This window comes from Oncorhynchus nerka, linkage group LG24, assembly GCF_034236695.1.
Source record: "Oncorhynchus nerka isolate Pitt River linkage group LG24, Oner_Uvic_2.0, whole genome shotgun sequence".
NCBI lineage: Eukaryota > Metazoa > Chordata > Actinopteri > Salmoniformes > Salmonidae > Oncorhynchus > Oncorhynchus nerka.
In genome coordinates, this window is record NC_088419.1 from 30,135,416 (window position 1) to 30,159,709 (window position 24,294).

Here is a 24,294-nt window from a genome sequence, read left to right on the forward strand (position 1 = left end):
ACCAGGGATTTTGAAAGTTCCTGAAATTTTGCAACCCTAACTACAACACACACCAGGAAATGTAGTGTTTGAACTTAACATAAAATAGTAATTCAGGTTTCTTGATGTTTTTATTTCCATTTGAAACACATTTTCAATGAAGGACACCATTCGAAGAAGAGTAATGTTAGACTGGTGTATACATTATGATACAGCAAATGACATGTGTTCATTAAAATAAATAGAATTGGTCCTTGAATGTGAAAATCCATTGTTCCAAGAATAAAAAGGGCTTGTAAAGACAATATAGTCTGTGTTATTTTCATTCTAATTTAGAGCTGGATACAGTACATCTACACTGAGTTCTGACATCGGTGCGACTAATAAGATTTCAAATGTAAAGCCATTCAAATGGGCTCTGAGGTTGCACAGAAAGAATGCCAAATTGTCTTCCTTGATTGGCAAATTAGTATACTATACTAGTGGTTACTTGTCCCCCTATTGTACTACCTTAGTAGAGGCTAGTTGTCATTAGTTCTAAAAAACTGTTAGGAAATGATGGCGAATCAGTACTCTAAAAGCTATAGTAATGCATACATATGGAGTATATCAGTCATTTACAGAAAATAAAACTGAGTAAATTAATTTGATAGATTTCCGTACATAGTGTAAAACCATGTGCCAAAGTACAACATTATTCCCTTCACTGAAATGGTTTGAGCAGGTTGATTGACATCATATTTGAATTTCATTAACCATTATTCTATTGTTCCTGCGCTCATGAATCAGACTTAACAGCAACCATGGCCACTAGTCTGGGTTATTTAAAACAGTTTTTTGAGATCACAGGAAGATCCACAGGGTACAATGTTATGGAATGTTCAGAGAAATATTTTGAGTAGAACAGGCATGCTCATATCAGCTTTATAAATTACATTTATTATCTGCAACATTCAGCACATTGCGCTCTCCTGACTGCTTCCCAGATGTTGTTCCATGTTCCTGCTGAACAGTTGGCCTTGCTATGGTTATTATGACCCAAGACAAGCACCGCCTTGTCCTCAAATCTCTAATAAAAAGAGGGGAATATTTCACAATGGTTACTATAATAAATACAGGCCCTATCCAGCAATGGAGTCTTGAGAGAGTATGAACACTCTCTGTATGTACAGGAGTGTCCTTTCAGTTAAGAAAACTGATTAAATTAGAGAATCACAGAGACAGAAAAATAAAATAATGATTAGATATTCATCATGGAGTGTTAAGTTCTTACTATACGATTTGTCAGTTTCTTAAATGAGTAATAAATAAAGATCCAATATGACGGGGGCTTTTAACAAAATCCCCAACAGCACTAGTGAGAGTACAATTCAGCTGTAAGTCTGACCCAATAATATTTTGTCCCAAAAAATGTGAAAACAGCTACGTATAAAATGAAGTACAACAGATGCTACCGTAAATCACTGACCATAAAACACTACAGGTAAAACAAGCCTATGCATGAATAAATCCATGCTTTTCTTTTGTTCCTTGTTGATTAACATTTCTACTCCCATATCTATTATGTTATCCCCCCCATCACCAATAACCTTTTCTCAGAGACCATTTTAGCACTTGGTAGCACTGCATATCAGCATAATGTAAAACATTTTACCACAAATCAAAGAAACAACTAGGACTTTTCCTATGGTTTACTTTTCATGGAAAGGAAATGGAACTCCATATCTCTGTTAGGTGGAATTTAAGCCTGTGTACAGTATGGGAGTAGTCTTCCTGTTGTTTAAGAGATGACGCAGCCTGTATCTTTCTGAGGCTTCAAATCTGGTTCCTTCATTGGCTTAATAACCTCTTCTTCCCGTTTTGGTTTGGCCTGCAATCAAAATAGTGAGGGGGAAAAATGTAAACCCCTTTGTCCCAGACAAGCAAATGAACAAAACTCTATCAGTGTCTTTATATGATTATTATCAGTAACAAGACAAAATATGTGAAGACATAACTTCAAAACAAAATCAGAGCACAAAAACTATGGTAATCAAGTTATGTTTCAGTGCCAAATGGCTGAGCAGCATTACCTTCTCGTCTTTGGCCCCCTTGGTGAGGTCAAAGGTGGCGTAACTTCAGGGGTGCATTGCTCGCTGAGCACTGGGAACTCAAAGGAGATTGGCTCAGCCAGGCCATAGCTGGCCTTCAGCTCCAGCTGGGGCGCCTCGGCTGGGACCTTGTGGAAGTATCTGGAGAAATGAAACATTTGTGTATAAATGCTACAATTGCTTAATGTTATTTACTCTAAACAAATCAATGTTCTTCGGGAGGTGTGTGTGTGTGTGTGTGTGTCTCGCACTGTGTGTGTTGACTCACATGAATCCGTTTTCTCTCTCGCACTTCTGCAGGGTATTTTTGATCAAGCCACCCAGCTTGGTGAAGAAGAGCTGCTCAGAGGGCTTGGCCGTGCTACCCGGCCCTTTGGTCTGACGGTACTCTTTGCACAGAGTCTCAGCTCTGGAGTAGCCTTAACACAGTAAGCAAGACCTGTAAATATTTACACTTCTTAAGATGAAGAGACACCTGTTAAGTGCTTCAAAAAGGCTAAACATGATGTATCATCTCTAGAACAGAAATACCAACATTTTTCTGCCTCTTGTAGAGATCTTATTGACTCCCCACACTTGTCACTAGAGAGGAGAGTCTGTCCGTGGTAGCAGTATGCCTGAAAAAGTGACAAATGAAGGGCATAAGCATCATTAGAAACACATTTTACCTCCCAAGTGGCGCAGTGATCTAAGGCAGTGCTAGCTGTGCCATTAGAGATTCCTGGTTCGAGTCCAGGCTCTGTCGCAGCCGGCCACGACCGCGAGATCCATGGACATTGCACAATTGGCCAAGCGTCATCCGGATTCGGGAGGGTTTGGCCGGCAGGGATTTCCTTGTCCCATTGCGCACTAGCGACTCCTGTGGCAGGCTGGGCGCAGTGCACACTGACACAGTCGCCAGGTGTATGGTGTTTCCTCCGACACATTGGTGCGGCTGGCTTCCGGGTTAAGTGAGCATTGTGTCAAGAAGGAGTGCGGCTTGGTTGGGTTTCGGAGGACGCACGGCTCTCTACCTTCGCCTCTCCCGAGTCCGTACAGGAGTTGCAGCGATGAGACAAGACTGTAATTACCAATTGGATACCACGAAATGTACAGAACAGTCAAAAACAAAAACAAAGACTTTCTCTCAACTGTCTAGAACTGCTCAATGACTTACATAGGACATGTAGAAGTGCTGTTTCAGCTGGAGGTACTTCCTCCACTTACTGCTGCACTCTGGCTCCAGGGTGTTCAGTGTGCTGTCTGGGAAGACAGAGAGGATAACATTAATTTGAATGATCAGGAGGACCAACAATGGTTAGATCCAGACATTCCAACACAATTTAAGACCTTGACTTTGTTGCATTTTTGTAATGAAGTGACAGGACAGACCTAAATACTTACCAGCTTTCTGGTAGAAGTTTGCAGTCTCGAAGGCCAAGGCTGCAATGAGAGTGGCGTTATGCTTGAGCTCAATCGCTCTGGCAATCGTCACTGCAAACAGAAAAAAATTGGTTAATAATTGCTAATATCATATTCATTGCAAACACTTTCATAAGTAGGCTATTCTCCCTCTCTCACATACACACTAATTGTTAGGTTAGATTACTTGTTAGATATTACTGCATGGTCGGAACTAGAAGCACAAGCATTTCACTACACTCGCATTAACATCTGCTAACCATGTGTATGTGACAAATAAAATTTGATTTGACTAAAACATGGGAACATGAGTTTGCCCTAAGGCCCGAGAAGTTTTCCTGACCAAGTCACATTGTCAGCTCCCAACCCTAGTCATTATGCAGAACAGTTGACTGGGTCCAGTGTAGCTACCTTCCTGTGCCTCTGCTTGGCACTGGACAATGTAGGTGTCAATGACTCTGGGTTCCAGGTCCCGGCCCTTCTCTGCTGGGGTGATGAGGCGGGGGATGTGGACCTCCTACAGAGGAGAGACCAGAGAGGAGAATGAGTCTGCTGCTAAACACAACCATGCACCAACAACCAGTGACCTGTGTCCAGGTTGATGATACTGTAATTTATTCACCATGTGTTGAGGTTAATGTAAAGTGGGCAATATAGGAACCATATGTTAGGTTTATCAGAGTGTACTTTTTAACTTGCTGATTATCTCTATGTAAAGTGACTTTGGGTGTCTTGAAAAGTGCTTAAAATAAAATGTATTATTATTATAATAATAATAATGAGATATGAGCTTATCACCCTGAGGTGTTTGAAAATCCCAGCAGCAAATTTCAGGCTCCTGTGGACATCTTTTGCATCTACCTCTGTTACACTGAAAAGGGAAGAAAATTACAATGTCAATGTGTACCCATTAAAATATCGATATGTAAATAGAATGAGTGTGAATTGACATCATAGTCATAAATGACCTAATTTGCATAATCAGATGGATTGTAAGATAAATTAGTAAAGCAGAAAATAAACACTTACTTTTCCTTTCCTGCAAGTCTTGAGGCAAACTTGGTGTGCCAAATTGCAACATTGTAGGCCATGGAGATCAGTTCAAAAATAGCATCTTGTTGGGCACTGTAAAGAGGCAATGGGACAGGATATTAATAACAATATTGGAGAGAGACTATTTCTATAATGAACAGAGACATCTGTTTGCAGTGAGAGAACTATGCAAATGTTGAACCTGAGTAATGATGTAATAACACATGTGTGACTTGTGTCACTTCACATGAGAGGCATTTGAATGTAAACATACATTTTCTATCAAAATGTGTTTGCCAGAAATGCCTTCTGGAACATGTGAACTTTCTTGTCTTAATAACAAACTTGTATGCCATCTGTAAATATGAATACAAATGTTAAATTACAAGCCTAGTTGGTTTAGCCACGGGGAAAAAAACAGGAACCTTCCCGCTAGCCATGATTGGCTGAGATAATGGCTGGGCTGGACATGCTGACATGTACCACGCTTCTGTCTATAACATGAGCTGCTTGGTATGTGTAGGTAATCCTTTCTAACACAGCTTTTTCGAAAGACATCACACAGAAAAGCAAAAGTGTTGCTACCTAATGCTCTCCACTTCCTGGAGGACCAAGTTTTGAAATCAGTGGAATATCCGGGGGAAGCAGAGTATGATAACTAAGGAGATGGAGAATTCTGCCGTTTGATTGCAAATATGCGGAGGGAGTCAAAAAGAGAACACAGAAGGCTGTTGTATAAAACACTTGTCTCCAGATTACATCTTCAAAATAAGGGCAAACATGGCATCCATGACAGAGAGGGAGAAGCATTCATCCATGTATAGAGAGTCTAGCTGGCTGTGTATTAATATTAGTTGTATCTCAGAGCCATTTGCCTTGCTAGTCATAGCCTAATGTTAGCTAGCTAGCTAACATTGAACCTAGTTGGTTAGTTTAGATACCAGCAGATTCATGCAGGGTAGTTACATTAGGAGTTGGGATTATGGTTCAAGTACATCTGGCGCCGACAGAGATGGCCGCCTCGCTTTGTGTTCTTAGGAAACTATGAAGTATTTTGTTTTTTTAATGTATTATTTCTTACACTGTTACCCAAGGAAATGTATTACTTGTTAGATATTACTGCACGGTTGGAACTAGAAGCACAAGCATTTCGCTACACTCGCATTAACATCTGCTAACCATGTGTATGTGACCAATAAAATCCATTTGATTTGATATGGTTCATTGTTTAGCTAGCTAGATGTCTAAGCAAAAGACTCCACTATGCAAGTAACCATTCCACTGTACCGTGTACACCTTCTGTATCCTATGCATGTGACAAATACACTCATTTGATTTGATATAGTGTTTACCAGAGACCTTAATTTGAAAAATAACATGACCTGCACCAAAGTCAAAGGAGGATATAATGTTAGGCCAACGAGACCAAGTTCTAGAATTCTCTAAATTGACTTGTAAATAATGATTTTGTGAGTTTCTTTTCCTGTAATAATTCATACAAATGAGCTAAAGTTAAGACGCTGTCACCTATATGATCATTATTTTAACTGGCTAACTTAAGGTGTGAAAGATGTGGAATGGGTGTAGACAAGAGCTCTCCAGTATGTAAGAATATGTCAAAGATAAATACAGAATGCAGAGACAGAGGACGAGAGGTCAAGAGGACGAGAGGTCAAAAGGACGAGAAGTCAATAGAGTAATAACGATTAAGGGAAATCGTGTTTTTTCTGTAATAGGGAATTATTGATCAATGGTTCAGAGACATCTTCTGAAATAGGATACTTGTTATTTGGCCATTGGCTAGCTTTAATGGAAGGAATTCTAATTGGTCAACCACAGGCTAGGGATGGGTTATAAAACGACATGCTGTCCCTTTGCTCTGGAGAGAGAATCACTGGAGAGAACCAGTGAGGACAGGGGAGAATGACAATCTACCGCCCCATATGATTTGTCCTCTTTGAATAAACCTATTTTCCTCCCTCTGATTTGCTTGGAGTTTGTGTTATTGAAGAATGACATAAATTGCTAACAAGTAGGTGTACCAAAACATTTAAGAGACAACTTTCAAAGCAGAATTACTTTCACATTGTTACTCAACTGTGGAGTATGATATACCATTGTCTAGCTCTTAGACTTTACTTTTAAACCAATGTAAAAAACATTTAACATTTTGCTTCATAAGACCGAATCATAAGACCGAGCCACTCGTCACATTTATAAAACAGGGTCAGCAGGAAATGCAAGACAATCCTATTGTAACTAAAAATGTATGTGTTGACTGGAGACCTGACTGTGGGGCTGATGGAGGTAACCAACCACCTCTGTGAAACCACCTATGGGCTAGAAGCCTTTACCTTGGGGTGTTTCCTTGCAAAGTGTCAGTCCACTTGAAGTTCTGCATGAACCGAAGCTTGTTCTCTTGTGTGGTGCCATCCAGAGATGCAATGAATCCTGTGTCATGTCAATCAAAAGAGCGCCAACTAATTGTTAATAACAACAAAAGGAAAATAGTTAAGCATGATGAGCTGAGTGTAGCTAAAAGACCACACAAAAACACAACAAAACAGTGAGCCCGGCTAAAGAGAGGAGAAAAAGGCACAAACAAAACAGCAAATTCACCTTGTAAGAGGGAGAAATAAGCATCGGTGGCATTTTTCATGATTTCGGGATTGCAGGTGGTATCTGTGAACATCTCCAAGAGTCTTGCCCTTGTTGTTCTCAAGTCACTGATGAGGAAGATATACATGTAAGCAAACTTGTTTTCAATTGCCATACTAAGAATGGATATCAATTGCCAAGTCTACATACTTGCATATCTTGTTTGCTGATGGGCTTCCAGCAACTCCATAGAAGTTGAAGGAGACAGGTGCAGTTGCTTTCAATGGGTTTCGGTGGAACCAATGAGTCATTCTGTGGCTTGGATGGTAAAAGCTGGATGTCTGCTAGATGAGGCACAGGGACATGAATTAACTATTTAATACATAAATATATTGGACATATAACGGCCTGATTAGCTACAAATAAAATACTTATGTTATGACAGTAAACGTATCTTAACTGCTGACTGTGCCTTGATGACACACAAATAGTTAGCTAGCTACAATAGCTAAGCGTAGGTAACGTTAGCTAGCTAATATTAGTTTCCATACAGGCTAGTCGGGTTAGCATATTGCAAGACGACGTAGCTATTGTAAACACATTACACACCACATTGTTCGTATAATGTTACTAGATAATGTTACCAAAAAATAAATACACATGAATATTAATAAGTGGTTTGTTACGTAACCTCTATCTAAATGTGACAACAGCAACTCCAACTAACGTTAGCTAGCTAGCTTGCTAATGTAAACAAATTGGCATCTAGCTTGTTGTTTGCCTAATGGACTAAAAATATCGAAAATCTAAAGCCACAAAATTCAGATATTTTTCATGATGGATCATTAAGCTAGTTTGTACAATATTGTGGAAGTGATGTTTACGAACCTTGGATCTGGGAACTCTTACAATCTGAAGATGCGCATCCGGAAATAAAGGCACAGAATGGTTCTTGACCAGTGGAAATAACGTATTGAGTCATGGGACCATACGTTGCTTTTTGCGACAGGTCTTCTGCTCTTCTGCTCTAGCTATAATGTTAATCAATCGAAGTTAAAATGTTAAAAATGATCATAAACCAGTTAAAACTATAGGCTGTACCAAATATGGGAGAGTTTTGCTCACATCGAGACATGTTATTCAAACCAAGCCCATTTACAAACCATGCATTCTGAAGAATGGTATCACTGATTGACAATGCCATCTTTTATTTCCCCATATTGTTAAACATTAAATGATGAGATGAGAAAGCAAATAGACAGCTATAATGCCTATAACAGAATAACAGAACTATAGTAGCCTACAAGCTTTTTGTCTGAACATAATTTCATAAAGCAATTTCCCAAAAGGAATGTGGATCAGCCACCCAACAAGAAACCGTGGTAAAATGAAAAATCTCAGAAATATTGTGCTTTATAATAAAAAAAGTGGGTGAGTAACATTTAGCATTCAGCATTCAGCATTCATAATATATTGCATATGCAATCTTAAACTACACATTATATAAGAAGCAGAAAGGGGCATCTCTACGAGGGTCTGATTTTTTTTTTTAAATAAGAAAAAAAGTAACTGCATCCTACACATTTCCACCACTGAAGAGAAACTCGTCAGAGCACTGCAGGTTAAATTTCCACCTCTATTTAAAGACAGATCCAATGATGTCATCTGGTTTTCAAAAACACAGGTACATTGTCAAATTCACAGGCATAGGAGAGGGAAATACAAATATTTCGCTTTTAGGCAAATTATGTGAAAATAATGTTTGCCAATAGAGGAAGATCGTGGAAGCCCATGGAAATATTTGCTGAAAGTTCAAATAGCTACAGTGCCTTGCAAATGTATTCATCTCCCTTGGCATTTTTCCTATTTTGTTGCATTACAAACTGTAATTTAAATATATTTTTATTTGGATTTCATGGAATGGACATACACAAAAATAGTCTAAATTGGTGAAGTGAAATTTATTAACTAGGCAAGTCAGTTAAGAACAAATTATTTTCAATGACAACCTAGGAACTGCCTTGTTCAGAGGCAGAATGACAGATTTGTGCCTAGTCAGCTTGGGGATTTGAACTTGCAACCTTTTGATTACTAGCCCAAAGCTCTAACCAGTAGGCTACCCTGCCACCCCAAATGAGATATGTTGCAACCAATTACCTTCAGAAGTCACATAATTAGTTAAATAAAGTCCACCTGCGTGCAATCTAAGTGTCACATGATCTGTCACATGATCTCAGTATATATACACCTGTTCTGAAAGGCCCCGGAGTCTGCAACACCACTAAGCAAGGGACACCACCAAGCAAGCGGCACCACCAAGCAAGCGGCACCACAGTAACACTTGACTGATGGAGAGAGATGTTGACTGACAGAGATGGCCGCCTCGCTTCGCGTTCCTAGGAAACTATGCAGTTTTTTTATTTTTTACGTGTTATTTCTTACATTAGTACCCCAGGTCATCTTAGGTTTCATTACATACAGTCGAGAAGAACTACTGAATATAAGATCAGCGTCAACTCACCATCAGTACGACCAAGAATATGTTTTCCGCGACGCGGATCCTGTGTTCTGCCTTACAAACAGGTCAACGGAATTGATTCCATGCAGCGACCCCAAAAAACGACTTCGTAAAAGAGGGAAACGTAGCGGTCTTCTGGTCAGACTCCGGACACGGGCACATCGCGCGCCACTCCCTAGCATTCTTCTTGCCAATGTCCAGTCTCTTGACAACAAGGTTGATGAAATCCGAGCAAGGGTAGCATTCCAGAGGGACATCAGCGACTAACGTTCTCTGCTTCACAGAAACATGGCTCACTGGAAAGACGCTATCCGGGGCGGTGCAGCCAACGGGTTTCTCCACGCATCGCGCCGACAGAAACAAACATCTTTCTGGTAAGAAGAGTGGCGGGGGCGTATGCCTCATGACTAACGAGACATGGTGTGATGAAAGAAACATACAGGAACTCAAATCTTTCTGTTCACCTGATTTAGAATTCCTCACAATCAAATGTAGACCGCATTATCTACCAAGAGAATTCTCTTCGATTATAATCACAGCCGTATATATTCCCCCCCAAGCAGACACATCGATGGCTCTGAACAAACTTTATTTAACTCTTTGCAAACTGGAAACCATTTATCCGGAGGCTGCATTCATTGTAGCTGGGGATTTTAACAAAGCTAATGTGAAAACAAGACTCCCTAAATTTTATCAGCATATCGATTGCGCAACCAGGGGTGGTAAAACCTTGGATCATTGTTACTCTTAACTTCCGACGCATATAAGGCCCTGCCCCGCCCCCCTTTCGGAAAAGCTGACCACGACTCCATTTTGTTGATCCCTGCCTACAGACAGAAGCTTAAACAAGAGGCTCCCACGCCGAGGTCTGTCCAACGCTGGTCCGACCATGCTGACTCCACACTCCAAGACTGCTTCCATCACGTGGACTGGGACATGTTTCGTATTGCGTCAGATAACAATATTGACGAATACGCTGATTCGGTGTGCGAGTTCATTAGAACGTGCGTTGAAGATGTCGTTCCCATAGCAACGATAAAAACATTCCCTAACCAGAAACCGTGGATTGATGGCAGCATTCGCGTGAAACTGAAAGCGCGAACCACTGCTTTTAATCAGGGCAAGGTGTCTGGTAACATGACCGAATACAAACAGTGCAGCTATTCCCTCCGCAAGGCTATCAAACAAGCTAAGCGTCAGTACAGAGACAAAGTAGAATCTCAATTCAACGGCTCAGACACAAGAGGCATGTGGCAGGGTCTACAGTCAATCACGGACTACAAGAAGAAACCCAGCCCAGTCACGGACCAGGATGTCTTGCTCCCAGGCAGACTAAATAACTTTTTTGCCCGCTTTGAGGACAATACAGTGCCACTGACACGGCCTGCAACGAAAACATGTGGTCTCTCCTTCACTGCAGCCGAGGTGAGTAAGACATTTAAACGTGTTAACCCTCGCAAGGGTGCAGGCCCAGACGGCATCCCCAGCCACGCCCTCAGAGCATGCGCAGACCAGCTGGCCGGTGTGTTTACGGACATATTCAATCAATCCCTATACCAGTCTGCTGTTCCCACATGCTTCAAGAGGGCCACCATTGTTCCTGTTCCCAAGAAAGCTAAGGTAACTGAGCTAAACGACTACCGCCCCGTAGCACTCACTTCCGTCATCATGAAGTGCTTTGAGAGACTAGTCAAGGACCATATCACCTCCACCCTACCTGACACCCTAGACCCACTCCAATTTGCTTACCGCCCAAATAGGTCCACAGACGATGCAATCTCAACCACACTGCACACTGCCTGAACCCATCTGGACAAGAGAAATACCTATGTGAGAATGCTGTTCATCGACTACTGCTCGGCATTCAACACCATAGTACCCTCCAAGCTCGAGACCCTGGGTCTCGACCCCGCCCTGTGCAACTGGGTACTGGACTTCCTGACGGGCCGCCCCCAGGTGGTGAGGGTAGGCAACAACATCTCCTCCCCGCTGATCCTCAACACGTGGGCCCCACAAGGGTGCGTTCTGAGCCCTCTCCTGTACTCCCTGTTCACCCACGACTGCGTGGCCACGCACGCCTCCAACTCAATCATCAAGTTTGCGGACGACACAACAGTGGTAGGCTTGATTACCAACAACGTCGAGACGGCCTACAGGGAGGAGGTGAGGGCCCTCGGAGTGTGGTGTCAGGAAAATAACCTCACACTCAACGTCAACAAAACTAAGGAGATGATTGTGGACTTCAGGAAACAGCAGAGGGAACACCCCCCTATCCACATCGATGGAACAGTAGTGGAGAGGGTAGCAAGTTTTAAGTTCCTCGGCATACACATCACAGACAAACTGAATTGGTCCACTCACACAGACAGCGTCGTGAAGAAGCGCAGCAGCGCCTCTTCAACCTCAGGAGGCTGAAGAAATTTGGCTTGTCACCAAAAGCACTCACAAACTTCTACAGATGCACAATCGAGAGCATCCTGGCGGGCTGTATCACCGCCTGGTACGGCAACTGCTCCGCCCTCAACCGTAAGGCTCTCAGAGGGTAGTGAGGTCTGCACAACGCATCACCGGGGGCAAACTACCTGCCCTCCAGGACACCTACACCACCCGATGTTACAGGAAGGCCATAAAGATCATCAAGGACATCAACCACCCGAGCCACTGCCTGTTCACCCCGCTATCATCCAGAAGGCGGGGTCAGTACAGGTGCATCAAAGCTGGGACCGAGAGACTGAAAAACAGCTTCTATCTCAAGGCCATCAGACTGTTAAACAGCCACCACTAACATTGAGTGGCTGCTGCCAACACACTGACATTGACACTGACCCAACTCCAGCCACTTTAATAATGGGAATTGATGGGAAATTATGTAAATATATCACTAGCCACTTTAAACAATGCTACCTTATATAATGTTACTTACCCTACATTATTCATCTCATATGCATACGTATATACTGTACTCTACATCATCGACTGCATCCTTATGTAATACATGTATCACCTAGCCACTTTAACTATGCCACTGTTTACTTTGTCTACATACTCATCTCATATGTATATACTGTACTCAATACCATCTACTGTATGCTGCCCTGTACCATCACTCATTCATATATCCTTATGTACATATTCTTTATCCCCTTACACTGTGTATAAGACAGTAGTTTTGGAATTGTTAGTTAGATTACTTGTTGGTTATTACTGCATTGTCGGAACTAGAAGCACAAGCATTTCGCTACACTCGCATTAACATCTGCTAACCATGTGTATGTGACAAATAAAATTTGATTTGATTTGATGAAGACCAAGGAGCTCCCCAAACAGGTCAGGGACAAAGTTGTGGAGAAGTACAGATCAGGGTTGGGTTATAAAAACATATCCTAAACTTTGAACATCCCATGGAGCACCATTAAATCTATTATTAAAAAAATGGAAAGAATATGGAACCACAACAAACCTGCCAAGAGAGGGCCGCCCACCAAAACTCACTGACCAAGCAAGGAGGGCATAAACCAGAGAGGCAACAAAGAGACCAAAGATAACCCTGAAGGAGCTGCAAAGCTCCACATTAGAGATCGGACTATCTGTCCATAGGACCACTTTAAGCCGTACACTCCAGAGCTTGGCTTAACGGAAGAGTGACCAGAAAAAAAGCCATTGCTTAAAGAAAAAAATGTGGTGTTCTCCAAAAGGCATGTGGGAGACTCTCCAAACATATGGAAGAAGGTACTCTGGTCAGATGAGACTAAAATGTTTCTTTTTGGCCATCGAGGAAAACGCCATGTCTGGCTCAAACCCAACACCTCTCATCATCCCGAGAACACCATCCCCACAGTGAAGCATGGTGGTGGCAGCATCATGCTATGGGGATGTTTTTCCCATCGGCAGGGACTGGGAAACTGGTCAGAATTGAAGGAATACAGGGAAATTCTTGAAGGAAACCCGTTTCATTCCTCCAGAGATTTGAGACTGGGATAGAGGTCCACCTTCCAGCATACTGCTAAAACAACACTCGAGTGGTTTAAGGAGAAACATTTAAATGTCTTGGAATGGCCTAGTCAAAGCCCAGACCTCAATCCAATTGATAATCTGTGGTATGACTTAAAGATCTCTGTACACCAGCGGAACCCATCCAACTAGAAGGAGCTGGAGCAGTTTTGCCTTGAAGAATGGGCAAAAATCCCAGTGGCTAGATGTACCAAGCTTATAGAGACATACTCTAAGAGACTTGCAGCTGCAAAAGGTGGCTCTACAATGTACTGACTTTGGGGGATGCACGCTCAAGTTCTGTTTGGTCTTATTTCTTGTTTGTTTCACAAAAAAATATATATTTTGCATCTTCAAAGTGGTAGGCATGTTGTGTCAATCAAATGATACAACACCCCCCAAAAAATGTATTTTAATTTCAGTTTGTAAGGCAACAACAGGAAAAATGCCAAGGCGGGTGAATACTTTCACAAGCCATTGTAATCAAAAGGGGATTGCGCTCTGCCAGAAGTTTGGTTGGTTCAAACACATATATATTTTTTATTAAGTAAGCTTTATGCAACATTTGAGTGTGGACCCATCACACTCTTTTGCTCTAACAAGAATAGGTCGGTGATCATTGTAAGGTCATAATGATAAGAAATCCTAACCATCACAATAAAAAATAAAAAAACACCAATATCAGTCAATTCCTGTTGTTCCCATGTAAAACATGTTGTTTTATTGTACTCACACATTTGTCAAACAAATTACATACTGTAGGCTTTGTACAGTAAGTATTGTACAAGTAAAACCAATTGTCAGATACAAAGTGAACATAGTTTAATATATTTGTCAATAAACCAGTCATTTCAAGATTGTCACTTTTATTGTACAATAGAATCTATAGGTTTGTTCATTATATACCGAACAATGACTGTTGCTGTTATTTTTCTATTTATACCGTATGCACCACATACAAATTAAAGGAAAAATATTAGATTCTAGATTTTGTGTGAATGGGTAAGAGATCCTGAAGTTGGATAAGCGTCACCACATTAAATGGGAAAATGGCTCAACTCTCTTATTTGTTCTGAAGGATGTATACAAATGGCAATGATCTAACATGTAGTCGAAACCAAGAATGTATTACTCTGATTTAGTTTTATTTTCAATATGAAGTCATTTATGTGTACCATAATAATTAGCTGCTGGCGTTGAAACATTATGTTCTTTTCATGAAGTCTAACACAGTCATTTTACTTCAACAAAAATGTGCTCTTCATTTTTAGAAAATATAAAGCAAACGATGTTACAGTCCATAAGAATAGGCTTGCATAATCTGTTAAAAAAAATAAAGAAATATATTTGGCAAACATGGTACTTTCGGTAATAACAACCAAGCTATAAATCACACTGCTGCATACACACCAAAACATTCCCAATCAAATGTTCACTAACCCTTGGAAGACCTCATTAAAAACCACAATTAAAACACACTGCGGTCTTTGGAACTCAATGTATGAATGGCACTTATTTCCTCAATCCTCAGTACATCAAAAAGATGAAAGTGAGAAACCCTTAGTTCATAGACGTTTAGCATAGTTATTACAAAGAACATGGTCACGGATATCACCCCACCCGCCGTTTTTCATGTGAGCCTTGTGCTCCATTGACTCTGTGTTTGTTAGGGCCAGGGACTGAGGGAAGAGGGAGACTTTGGCAAGCTTAAGAGACTCCTGTGCTTTCTGTAGGGCCAGCTCAGGCAGACAGGCCTCCTTGTTCTGGTGCAGCCCACAGTTCCCAGTATGGAGAACCCTGGATCCCTGGGCCACCAGCACTTTGAGTGGCTTGGAGATGCAAGTCCCTGACAGGTGCTGGAGGGTCCAGTCCCAGTTGTAGTCATCATAGGTGCAGAAGTCATCATTGCAACCCATCAGCTTGTAGTACACCTCTCTGGAAATGCCCATGCCAATGTTGTGCTTAGTAGACATCCACCCGGCAGTCTGCACCTTGTTGCTGAGCTTATCAAACTCTGCCAGGCCGTTGTGGTTGCCTAGCGCCAGCATGTCACAGTCAGGGCAGCTGCTCTTCCTGTATCCAACCATCTCGTTGTAAAGGTGGTAGAGGTCGGGCAAGATGTAGTTGTCCTCCTCGAGGAAAACTGCAAAGCCACTGTAACCATGCAGAGCCTGCACTCGCTCCCACACAAAGTGAAGTTTCCACCACCAGTGGTGTTTGGTCTGTGTGATGGAGGCTTCCCTATAGTGGCCATACGAATCTGGATGCTCAGCGTTGAGGCATCCTGTTTTTAAAGCATCATCCTTGGATATGTCTCGTGGACAGTCCCGTGGATCCTGCCCAGGAAACTCACTGGGATAGAGCTGTGTGCTGTAGGGGAAGTATATTTGTACAACCTTGCAGAAAGTTATACCTTGCACTATGTCATTGTTTTCCTCTGAAAAATAGTCATGGCTGAAAATCAGCAAAAAGTTGTGGACCTCAGCTGCATTTTCCAATGACTTGATAAGTATTTTGAGGTAGTCTGGTCTGTTGTGAACCTGAATAACCAGGACCAGTTTAGGCTCCCCAGGATACGTGTCCGCATTCTGAACGTATTGGTGATAATTGGCATTGTAAACAGACTTCATCAATACAGGAACAGAACCATATTGAAACTTCGCCATGTCACCAGACAACATGTTTTCCTGAGCGACAACACCCGTGACTTCATCATAAATTAATACACGTGTTATGATCATGACAGTGGCAATAATTAAAGAAACACCCATGAGAATGAGCAGGTTCTTTTTAAAGAATCGTAACCTCATGTTCGTAACGGTAAAGGCTAACTTTGAATACAATAACAATGACTTGAATCACCTGACTATTGAAAGCGTCCACATCGTGTGTTTCATCCTACTTGCAGTTGCAACATTGTAACTTTCGATGGAATCCAGAGCCAAGAGGCAGCGGTTTCCGCAGAACGTTGCAAACTGGCACGCGAAAAAATATATAAAAGTCTATTGATGATGACTCCTTTTGCTGCCACAAATATCTGTCAGTTCGGTTGATATAATCTGTTGCTATTGCAGTTTAGAAGTTTAGCGTTCGGTGGTATCACCTGAGAAAAGTAACAAGATAATGAAATAATGTATTGTCAGACATATTAGCTTTGTTTCCATTCAGGAAGTTCATTTACTGTAGTTGAGTCGACTTACCAACAGAGTGTCATGTGTCAGTAAACCGCTATCAGGAAGTAAGGGTGTTTTAGAACTATTGCAGCGTTCAAGTGATAGTCGGGAACTAGAAAACTCAAATAGATACAACTTTCTAAATGGTTAAACGCGGCACGTGTATAACTACAACCTATTAGCAAGTCGGAGATTTCTGAATTTCATAATTACCATTAGCATTTGAACGTGGCATATCTGCCGTATAGCGTACGAGTAACCTACAAATTGAGTGCTGACGTGTACTTTTCAGCCAACAGGAACAGACTGGCTTCTTCGTCAAGGAATAAGTGTCCTACCTATGTTTATGTAATCCTACACCATAGCATCCATTACTTTGGAGGAGATATGTTGAGAGTAAAGGAAGGTTTAGGACCAGCAAGTCATGGTATGATTTATGCTATTAAGTGTTATATGAATTCAATGAATAATGAGATTCCAGTCTACATAAGATTACATTTTCCAGGCTTTGGTCCAGGCTTGGCAATAAGGGCCTCTTCAGTCAGGCTGAACTGGTTAAAGCTACCCAGCTGGTATGAATGAGATGAATGTCTAATATCCACATGGGGTGTATGTGTTAGGGTATGTTGATTACAGTAGTTAGTTGCCTAAACATACTTGTTAGAGAGTTACACAATGAAAACAAAGTTGTTTTTAACACAATTATTTACCATCTCCATTCACTGTGTCAGTTTGTGGGTGTGTCTGAGTGTGATGGATGCTGCAGTGCTCAATGAATGATATAGTTGTGCCTACATTTTCCCGAAGACAAATGCTCCTCATCAAACTAAGCCTCCTGTAACTATTCAATCCAACATTGAACTAGTCTCGGTACACATGTACACTGGTAGTCTTCCACACTAGTGATTACATAGGGTATTAATTGACCGGGCTGTCTACAGACCAGCTGTCTACAAATTCTGTCTACAGTTGGATGATATTCCAGAGGACAGAGAAACACCCATATTCATTTGATGATAATCACACCCACATTTACATGGAGTTTTGTTTTGGATTCCATAGCAGAAAGCGGATCTGGCGTGGATCTGTTAACACCCCACCCGGCACTGCTGTCATCTGTCTGTTTCCCCCACCCATACCCTAATCAGCATGGTCAAACCCACCAGTGGCACCAACCCGCGTCAGTATAGCCAACTTTCCAAGTCAGACTCAAGCGTAAAAGAATGTTGCTGAGTCATAAATTACTAAGTAACGAGTCATTAGTGAAAACATGTTAATCACCTTCACCTCTAGATGGCGACAGCAGACAGAAAATACAGTAGCTAGCCCATGGTTGGGCTATTGGCGGACCCCCTTTTGTAGGCCCCAGGATCAATCCCCATTGCTCAGGTCTCAGCATACTGTTGACAGAATAGTAGAATAAACAAGGAGAAATTTCGCAATTTGATTGTATCAGCAGTTTTCCTCATGGTGTCAGTCACTGTCAGTCACTCAATTAGCCCATGTCAGCAATTTTTTTTAGATACCTATAGTTATTTTAATAGTAACTTTTCATCTTAGGGAACAACATTGGAGAAGCATTCAAGTCATTTGTATTTGTTTAGCTAGGCAAGTCAGTTAAGAACAAATTCTTATTTTACAATGACGGCCTTCCCCGGCTCAGGGGTTTGAAATTGCAACCTTCCAACGCTCTAACCACTAGGCTACCCTGCCGCGCAATGATTTGGTTTTGGAGGGGGGTGTTACCATGTTAGCATCTAGCAATGTTAGCATCTAACATTTTTATTTATTTATTGGGCATTGCTCAGCGATGCAAATGACAGCCTCTTAATCAGAACCATCTACAAAATGGGAAATGTGTTGCCAAAGAGTCAGAGGCACGGGTCGGAAAACAACTTGTAAGGTAGGCCCTCAGATCCTCAAAAAGTTCTACAGCTGCACTATCAAGAGCATCTTGACTGGCTGCATCACCGCTGACTTCTTTTCACTGACCTATAAATACCCATTAGACTTTATATACACACCATATACACTACATTGTCATTCCCATACAAAACCCACACACATTCACATACACTACATAAACACACACATGCATACGGACACAACACACACAGACAGTACATACTGTACACACATTCACACACACACACACTTTTACACTCATCATATGCTGCTGCTACTCTGTGTATCATGACTCAGGATATGTCCCAGAGACGGGAGGTGGATAGGACAGTTCTCAGATTATTTAGAAACAAAGGGCAGGTCAGGGCAAGCAGAGTTTCGTGATCTGGTCAGAGTCTGGCAGGTACAGGACGGCAGGCAGGCTCGGGGTCAGGGCAGGCAGAGTTTCGTGATCTGGTCAGAGTCTGGCAGGTACAGGACGGCAGGCAGGCTCGGGGTCAGGGCAGGCAGAGTTTCGTGATCTGGTCAGAGTCTGGCAGGTACAGGACGGCAGGCAGGCTCGGGGTCAGGGCAGGCAGAGTTTAGTGATCTGGTCAGAGTCAGGCAGGTACAGGACGGCAGGCAGGCTCGGGGTCAGTGCAGGCAGAGTTTCGTGATCTGGTCAGAGTCAGGCAGGTACAGGATGGCAGGCAGAAAGGTCAGAACCGGGAAAAACTCTGAAACAGAACTAGAGAGACAGGAAGGCGGGAAAGACTGCTGGTAAGACTTGACAGGTTTAGACTAACTGGCAACAGACAAACATAGAACACAGGTATAAATACACGGGACAATAGGGAAGATGGGCACCTGGAGGGGGGGCGGAGACAAGCACAAAGACAGGTGAACTGTTATTATTATCTATCCTGATGCCTAGTCACTACCCTGTCTTCATGTACATATCTACCTCAAATACCGTGTACCTCTCCACATTGATCTGGTACTGGTACTCCCTGTATATAGCTCCACATTGATCTGGTACTGGTACTCCCTGTATATAGCTCCACATTGATCTGGTACTGGTACTCCCTGTATATAGCTCCACATTGATCTGGTACTGGTACTCCCTGTATATAGCTCCACATTGATCCGGTACTGGTACTCCCTGTATATAGCTCCACATTGATCTGGTACTGGTACTCCCTGTATATAGCTCCACATTGATCTGGTACTGGTACTCCCTGTATATAGCTCCACATTGATCTGGTACTGGTACTCCCTGTATATAGCTCCACATTGATCTGGTACTGCTACTCCCTGTATATAGCTCCACATTGATCTGGTACTGCTACTCCCTGTATATAGCTCCACATTGATCTGGTACTGGTACTCCCTGTATATAGCTCCACATTGATCTGGTACTGGTACTCCCTGTATATAGCTGTATATAGCTCCACATTGATCTGGTACTGGTACTCCCTGTATATAGCTCCACATTGATCTGGTACTGGTACTCCCTGTATATAGCTCCACATTGATCTGGTACTGGTACTCCTGTATATAGCTCCACATTGATCTGGTACTGGTACTCCCTGTATATAGCTCCACATTGATCCGGTACTGGTACTCCTGTATATAGCTCCACATTGATCTGGTACTGGTACTCCTGTATATAGCTCCACATTGATCTGGTACTGGTACTCCTGTATATAGCTCCACATTGATCCGGTACTGGTACTCCTGTATATAGCTCCACATTGATCTGGTACTCCCTGTATATAGCTCCACATTGATCTGGTACTCCCTGTATATAGCTCCACATTGATCTGGTACTGGTACTCCCTGTATATAGCTCCACATTGATCCGGTACTGGTACTCCCTGTATATAGCTCCACATTGATCTGGTACTGGTACTCCCTGTATATAGCTCCACATTGATCCGGTACTGGTACTCCCTGTATATAGCTCCACATTGATCTGGTACTGGTACTCCCTGTATATAGCTCCACATTGATCCGGTACTGGTACTCCTGTATATAGCTCCACATTGATCTGGTACTGGTACTCCTGTATATAGCTCCACATTGATCTGGTACTGGTACTCCCTGTATATAGCTCCACATTGATCCGGTACTGGTACTCCCTGTATATAGCTCCACATTGATCTGGTACTGGTACTCCCTGTATATAGCTCCACATTGATCTGGTACTGGTACTCCCTGTATATAGCTCCACATTGATCCGGTACTGGTACTCCCTGTATATAGCTCCACATTGATCTGGTACTCCCTGTATATAGCTCCACATTGATCTGGTACTCCCTGTATATAGCTCCACATTGATCTGGTACTGGTACTCCCTGTATATAGCTCCACATTGATCTGGTACTGGTACTCCCTGTATATAGCTCCACATTGATCTGGTACTGGTACTCCCTGTATATAGCTCCACATTGATCTGGTACTGGTACTCCCTGTATATAGCTCCACATTGATCTGGTACTGGTACTCCCTGTATATAGCTCCACATTGATCTGGTACTGGTACTCCCTGTATATAGCTCCACATTGATCTGGTACTGGTACTCCCTGTATATAGCTCCACATTGATCCGGTACTGGTACTCCTGTATATAGCTCCACATTGATCTGGTACTGGTACTCCCTGTATATAGCTCCACATTGATCTGGTACTGGTACTCCCTGTATATAGCTCCACATTGATCTGGTACTGGTACTCCCTGTATATAGCTCCACATTGATCCGGTACTGGTACTCCCTGTATATAGCTCCACATTGATCTGGTACTGGTACTCCCTGTATATAGCTCCACATTGATCCGGTACTGGTACTCCCTGTATATAGCTCCACATTGATCTGGTACTGGTACTCCCTGTATATAGCTCCACATTGATCTGGTACTGGTACTCCCTGTATATAGCTCCACATTGATCTGGTACTGGTACTCCTGTATATAGCTCCACATTGATCTGGTACTGGTACTCCCTGTATATAGCTCCACATTGATCCGGTACTGGTACTCCTGTATATAGCTCCACATTGATCTGGTACTGGTACTCCCTGTATATAGCTCCACATTGATCTGGTACTGGTACTCCCTGTATATAGCTCCACATTGATCTGGTACTGGTACTCCCTGTATATAGCTCCACATTGATCCGGTACTGGTACTCCCTGTATATAGCTCCACATTGATCTGGTACTGGTACTCCCTGTATATAGCTCCACATTGATCTGGTACTGGTACTCCCTGTATATAGCTCCACATTGATCTGGTACTGGTACTCCCTGTATATAGCTCCACATTGATCTGGTACTGGTACTCCCTGTATATAGCTCCACATTGATCTGGTACTGGTACTCCTGTATATAGCTCCACATTGATCTGGTACTGGTACTCCCTGTATATAGCTCCACATTGATCTGGTACTGGTACTCCCTGTATATAGCTCCACATTGATCTGGTACTGGTACTCCCTGTATATAGCTCCACATTGATCTGGTACTGGTACTCCCTGTATATAGCTCCACATTGATCTGGTACTGGTACTCCTGTATATAGCTCCACATTGATCTGGTACTGGTACTCCTGTATATAGCTCCACATTGATCTGGTACTGGTACTCCTGTATATAGCTCCACATTGATCTGGTACTGGTACTCCCTGTATATAGCTCCACATTGATCTGGTACTGGTACTCCTGTATATAGCTCCACATTGATCTGGTACTGGTACTCCCTGTATATAGCTCCACATTGATCTGGTACTGGTACTCCCTGTATATAGCTCCACATTGATCTGGTACTGGTACTCCCTGTATATAGCTCCACATTGATCTGGTACTGGTACTCCCTGTATATAGCTCCACATTGATCTGGTACTGGTACTCCCTGTATATAGCTCCACATTGATCTGGTACTGGTACTCCCTGTATATAGCTCCACATTGATCCGGTACTGGTACTCCCTGTATATAGCTCCACATTGATCTGGTACTGGTACTCCCTGTATATAGCTCCACATTGATCTGGTACTGGTACTCCCTGTATATAGCTCCACATTGATCTGGTACTGGTACTCCTGTATATAGCTCCACATTGATCCGGTACTGGTACTCCCTGTATATAGCTCCACATTGATCTGGTACTGGTACTCCCTGTATATAGCTCCACATTGATCTGGTACTGGTACTCCCTGTATATAGCTCCACATTGATCTGGTACTGGTACTCCTGTATATAGCTCCACATTGATCTGGTACTGGTACTCCTGTATATAGCTCCACATTGATCTGGTACTGGTACTCCTGTATATAGCTCCACATTGATCCGGTACTGGTACTCCTGTATATAGCTCCACATTGATCTGGTACTGGTACTCCCTGTATATAGCTCCACATTGATCTGGTACTGGTACTCCTGTATATAGCTCCACATTGATCTGGTACTGGTACTCCCTGTATATAGCTCCACATTGATCTGGTACTGGTACTCCTGTATATAGCTCCACATTGATCTGGTACTGGTACTCCCTGTATATAGCTCCACATTGATCTGGTACTGGTACTCCCTGTATATAGCTCCACATTGATCTGGTACTGGTACTCCCTGTATATAGCTCCACATTGATCTGGTACTGGTACTCCCTGTATATAGCTCCACATTGATCTGGTACTGGTACTCCCTGTATATAGCTCCACATTGATCTGGTACTGGTACTCCCTGTATATAGCTCCACATTGATCTGGTACTGGTACTCCCTGTATATAGCTCCACATTGATCTGGTACTGGTACTCCCTGTATATAGCTCCACATTGATCCGGTACTGGTACTCCCTGTATATAGCTCCACATTGATCTGGTACTGGTACTCCCTGTATATAGCTCCACATTGATCTGGTACTGGTACTCCCTGTATATAGCTCCACATTGATCTGGTACTGGTACTCCCTGTATATAGCTCCACATTGATCTGGTACTGGTACTCCCTGTATATAGCTCCACATTGATCTGGTACTGGTACTCCCTGTATATAGCTCCACATTGATCCGGTACTGGTACTCCCTGTATATAGCTCCACATTGATCTGGTACTGGTACTCCCTGTATATAGCTCCACATTGATCTGGTACTGGTACTCCTGTATATAGCTCCACATTGATCTGGTACTGGTACTCCCTGTATATAGCTCCACATTGATCTGGTACTGGTACTGCCTGTATATAGCTCCACATTGATCTGGTACTGGTACTCCCTGTATATAGCTCCACATTGATCCGGTACTGGTACTCCCTGTATATAGCTCCACATTGATCCGGTACTGGTACTCCCTGTATATAGCTCCACATTGATCCGGTACTGGTACTCCCTGTATATAGCTCCACATTGATCCGGTACTGGTACTCCCTGTATATAGCTCCACATTGATCTGGTACTGGTACTCCCTGTATATAGCTCCACATTGATCCGGTACTGGTACTCCCTGTATATAGCTCCACATTGATCTGGTACTGGTACTCCTGTATATAGCTCCACATTGATCCGGTACTGGTACTCCCTGTATATAGCTCCACATTGATCTGGTACTGGTACTCCCTGTATATAGCTCCACATTGA

The 24,294-nt window shown here is 42.5% G+C and overlaps 2 protein-coding genes and 1 long non-coding RNA gene across 3 annotated transcripts in view; 1 reads left to right on the forward strand and 2 right to left on the reverse strand.

Annotated features, from left to right (window-relative positions):
• Nucleotides 1-91: 91 nt before the first annotated feature.
• On the reverse strand, nucleotides 92-8,097 carry LOC115107822 (BRO1 domain-containing protein BROX). Its single transcript, XM_029631484.2, is given in 14 exon segments — nucleotides 92-1,849; nucleotides 2,052-2,095; nucleotides 2,098-2,210; nucleotides 2,338-2,488; nucleotides 2,605-2,686; nucleotides 3,226-3,311; nucleotides 3,453-3,542; nucleotides 3,882-3,987; nucleotides 4,269-4,341; nucleotides 4,500-4,595; nucleotides 6,857-6,953; nucleotides 7,122-7,228; nucleotides 7,311-7,444; nucleotides 7,989-8,097. Coding segments are annotated over 13 exon segments (1,236 nt in total). The 5' UTR covers nucleotides 7,412-7,444; nucleotides 7,989-8,097; the 3' UTR covers nucleotides 92-1,759.
• Nucleotides 8,098-14,301: 6,204 nt separating this feature from the next.
• Nucleotides 14,302-16,909, reverse strand: LOC115107821 (alpha-1,6-mannosyl-glycoprotein 2-beta-N-acetylglucosaminyltransferase-like). Its single transcript, XM_029631483.2, has 2 exons — nucleotides 16,809-16,909; nucleotides 14,302-16,711 (listed from the first exon to the last, which is right to left on the reverse strand). Exon 2 carries the CDS (start codon nucleotides 16,416-16,418, stop codon nucleotides 15,174-15,176), a length of 1,245 nt encoding a protein of 414 aa, XP_029487343.1. The 5' UTR covers nucleotides 16,419-16,711; nucleotides 16,809-16,909; the 3' UTR covers nucleotides 14,302-15,173.
• The window catches only part of LOC115107825 (uncharacterized), a 55,671-nt gene continuing 48,256 nt past the window's right edge, over nucleotides 16,880-24,294 (forward strand). Inside the window, exon 1 of the long non-coding RNA XR_003860270.2 lies at nucleotides 16,880-17,208. This is a non-coding gene — a long non-coding RNA (uncharacterized LOC115107825). The remainder of the gene's footprint in view (nucleotides 17,209-24,294) is intronic.

Coding starts and splice junctions, on each gene's coding strand:
- LOC115107821 (XM_029631483.2), bottom strand. CDS start 16,418: ATGAGGTTACGATTCTTTAAAAAGAACCTGCTCATTCTCATGGGTGTT.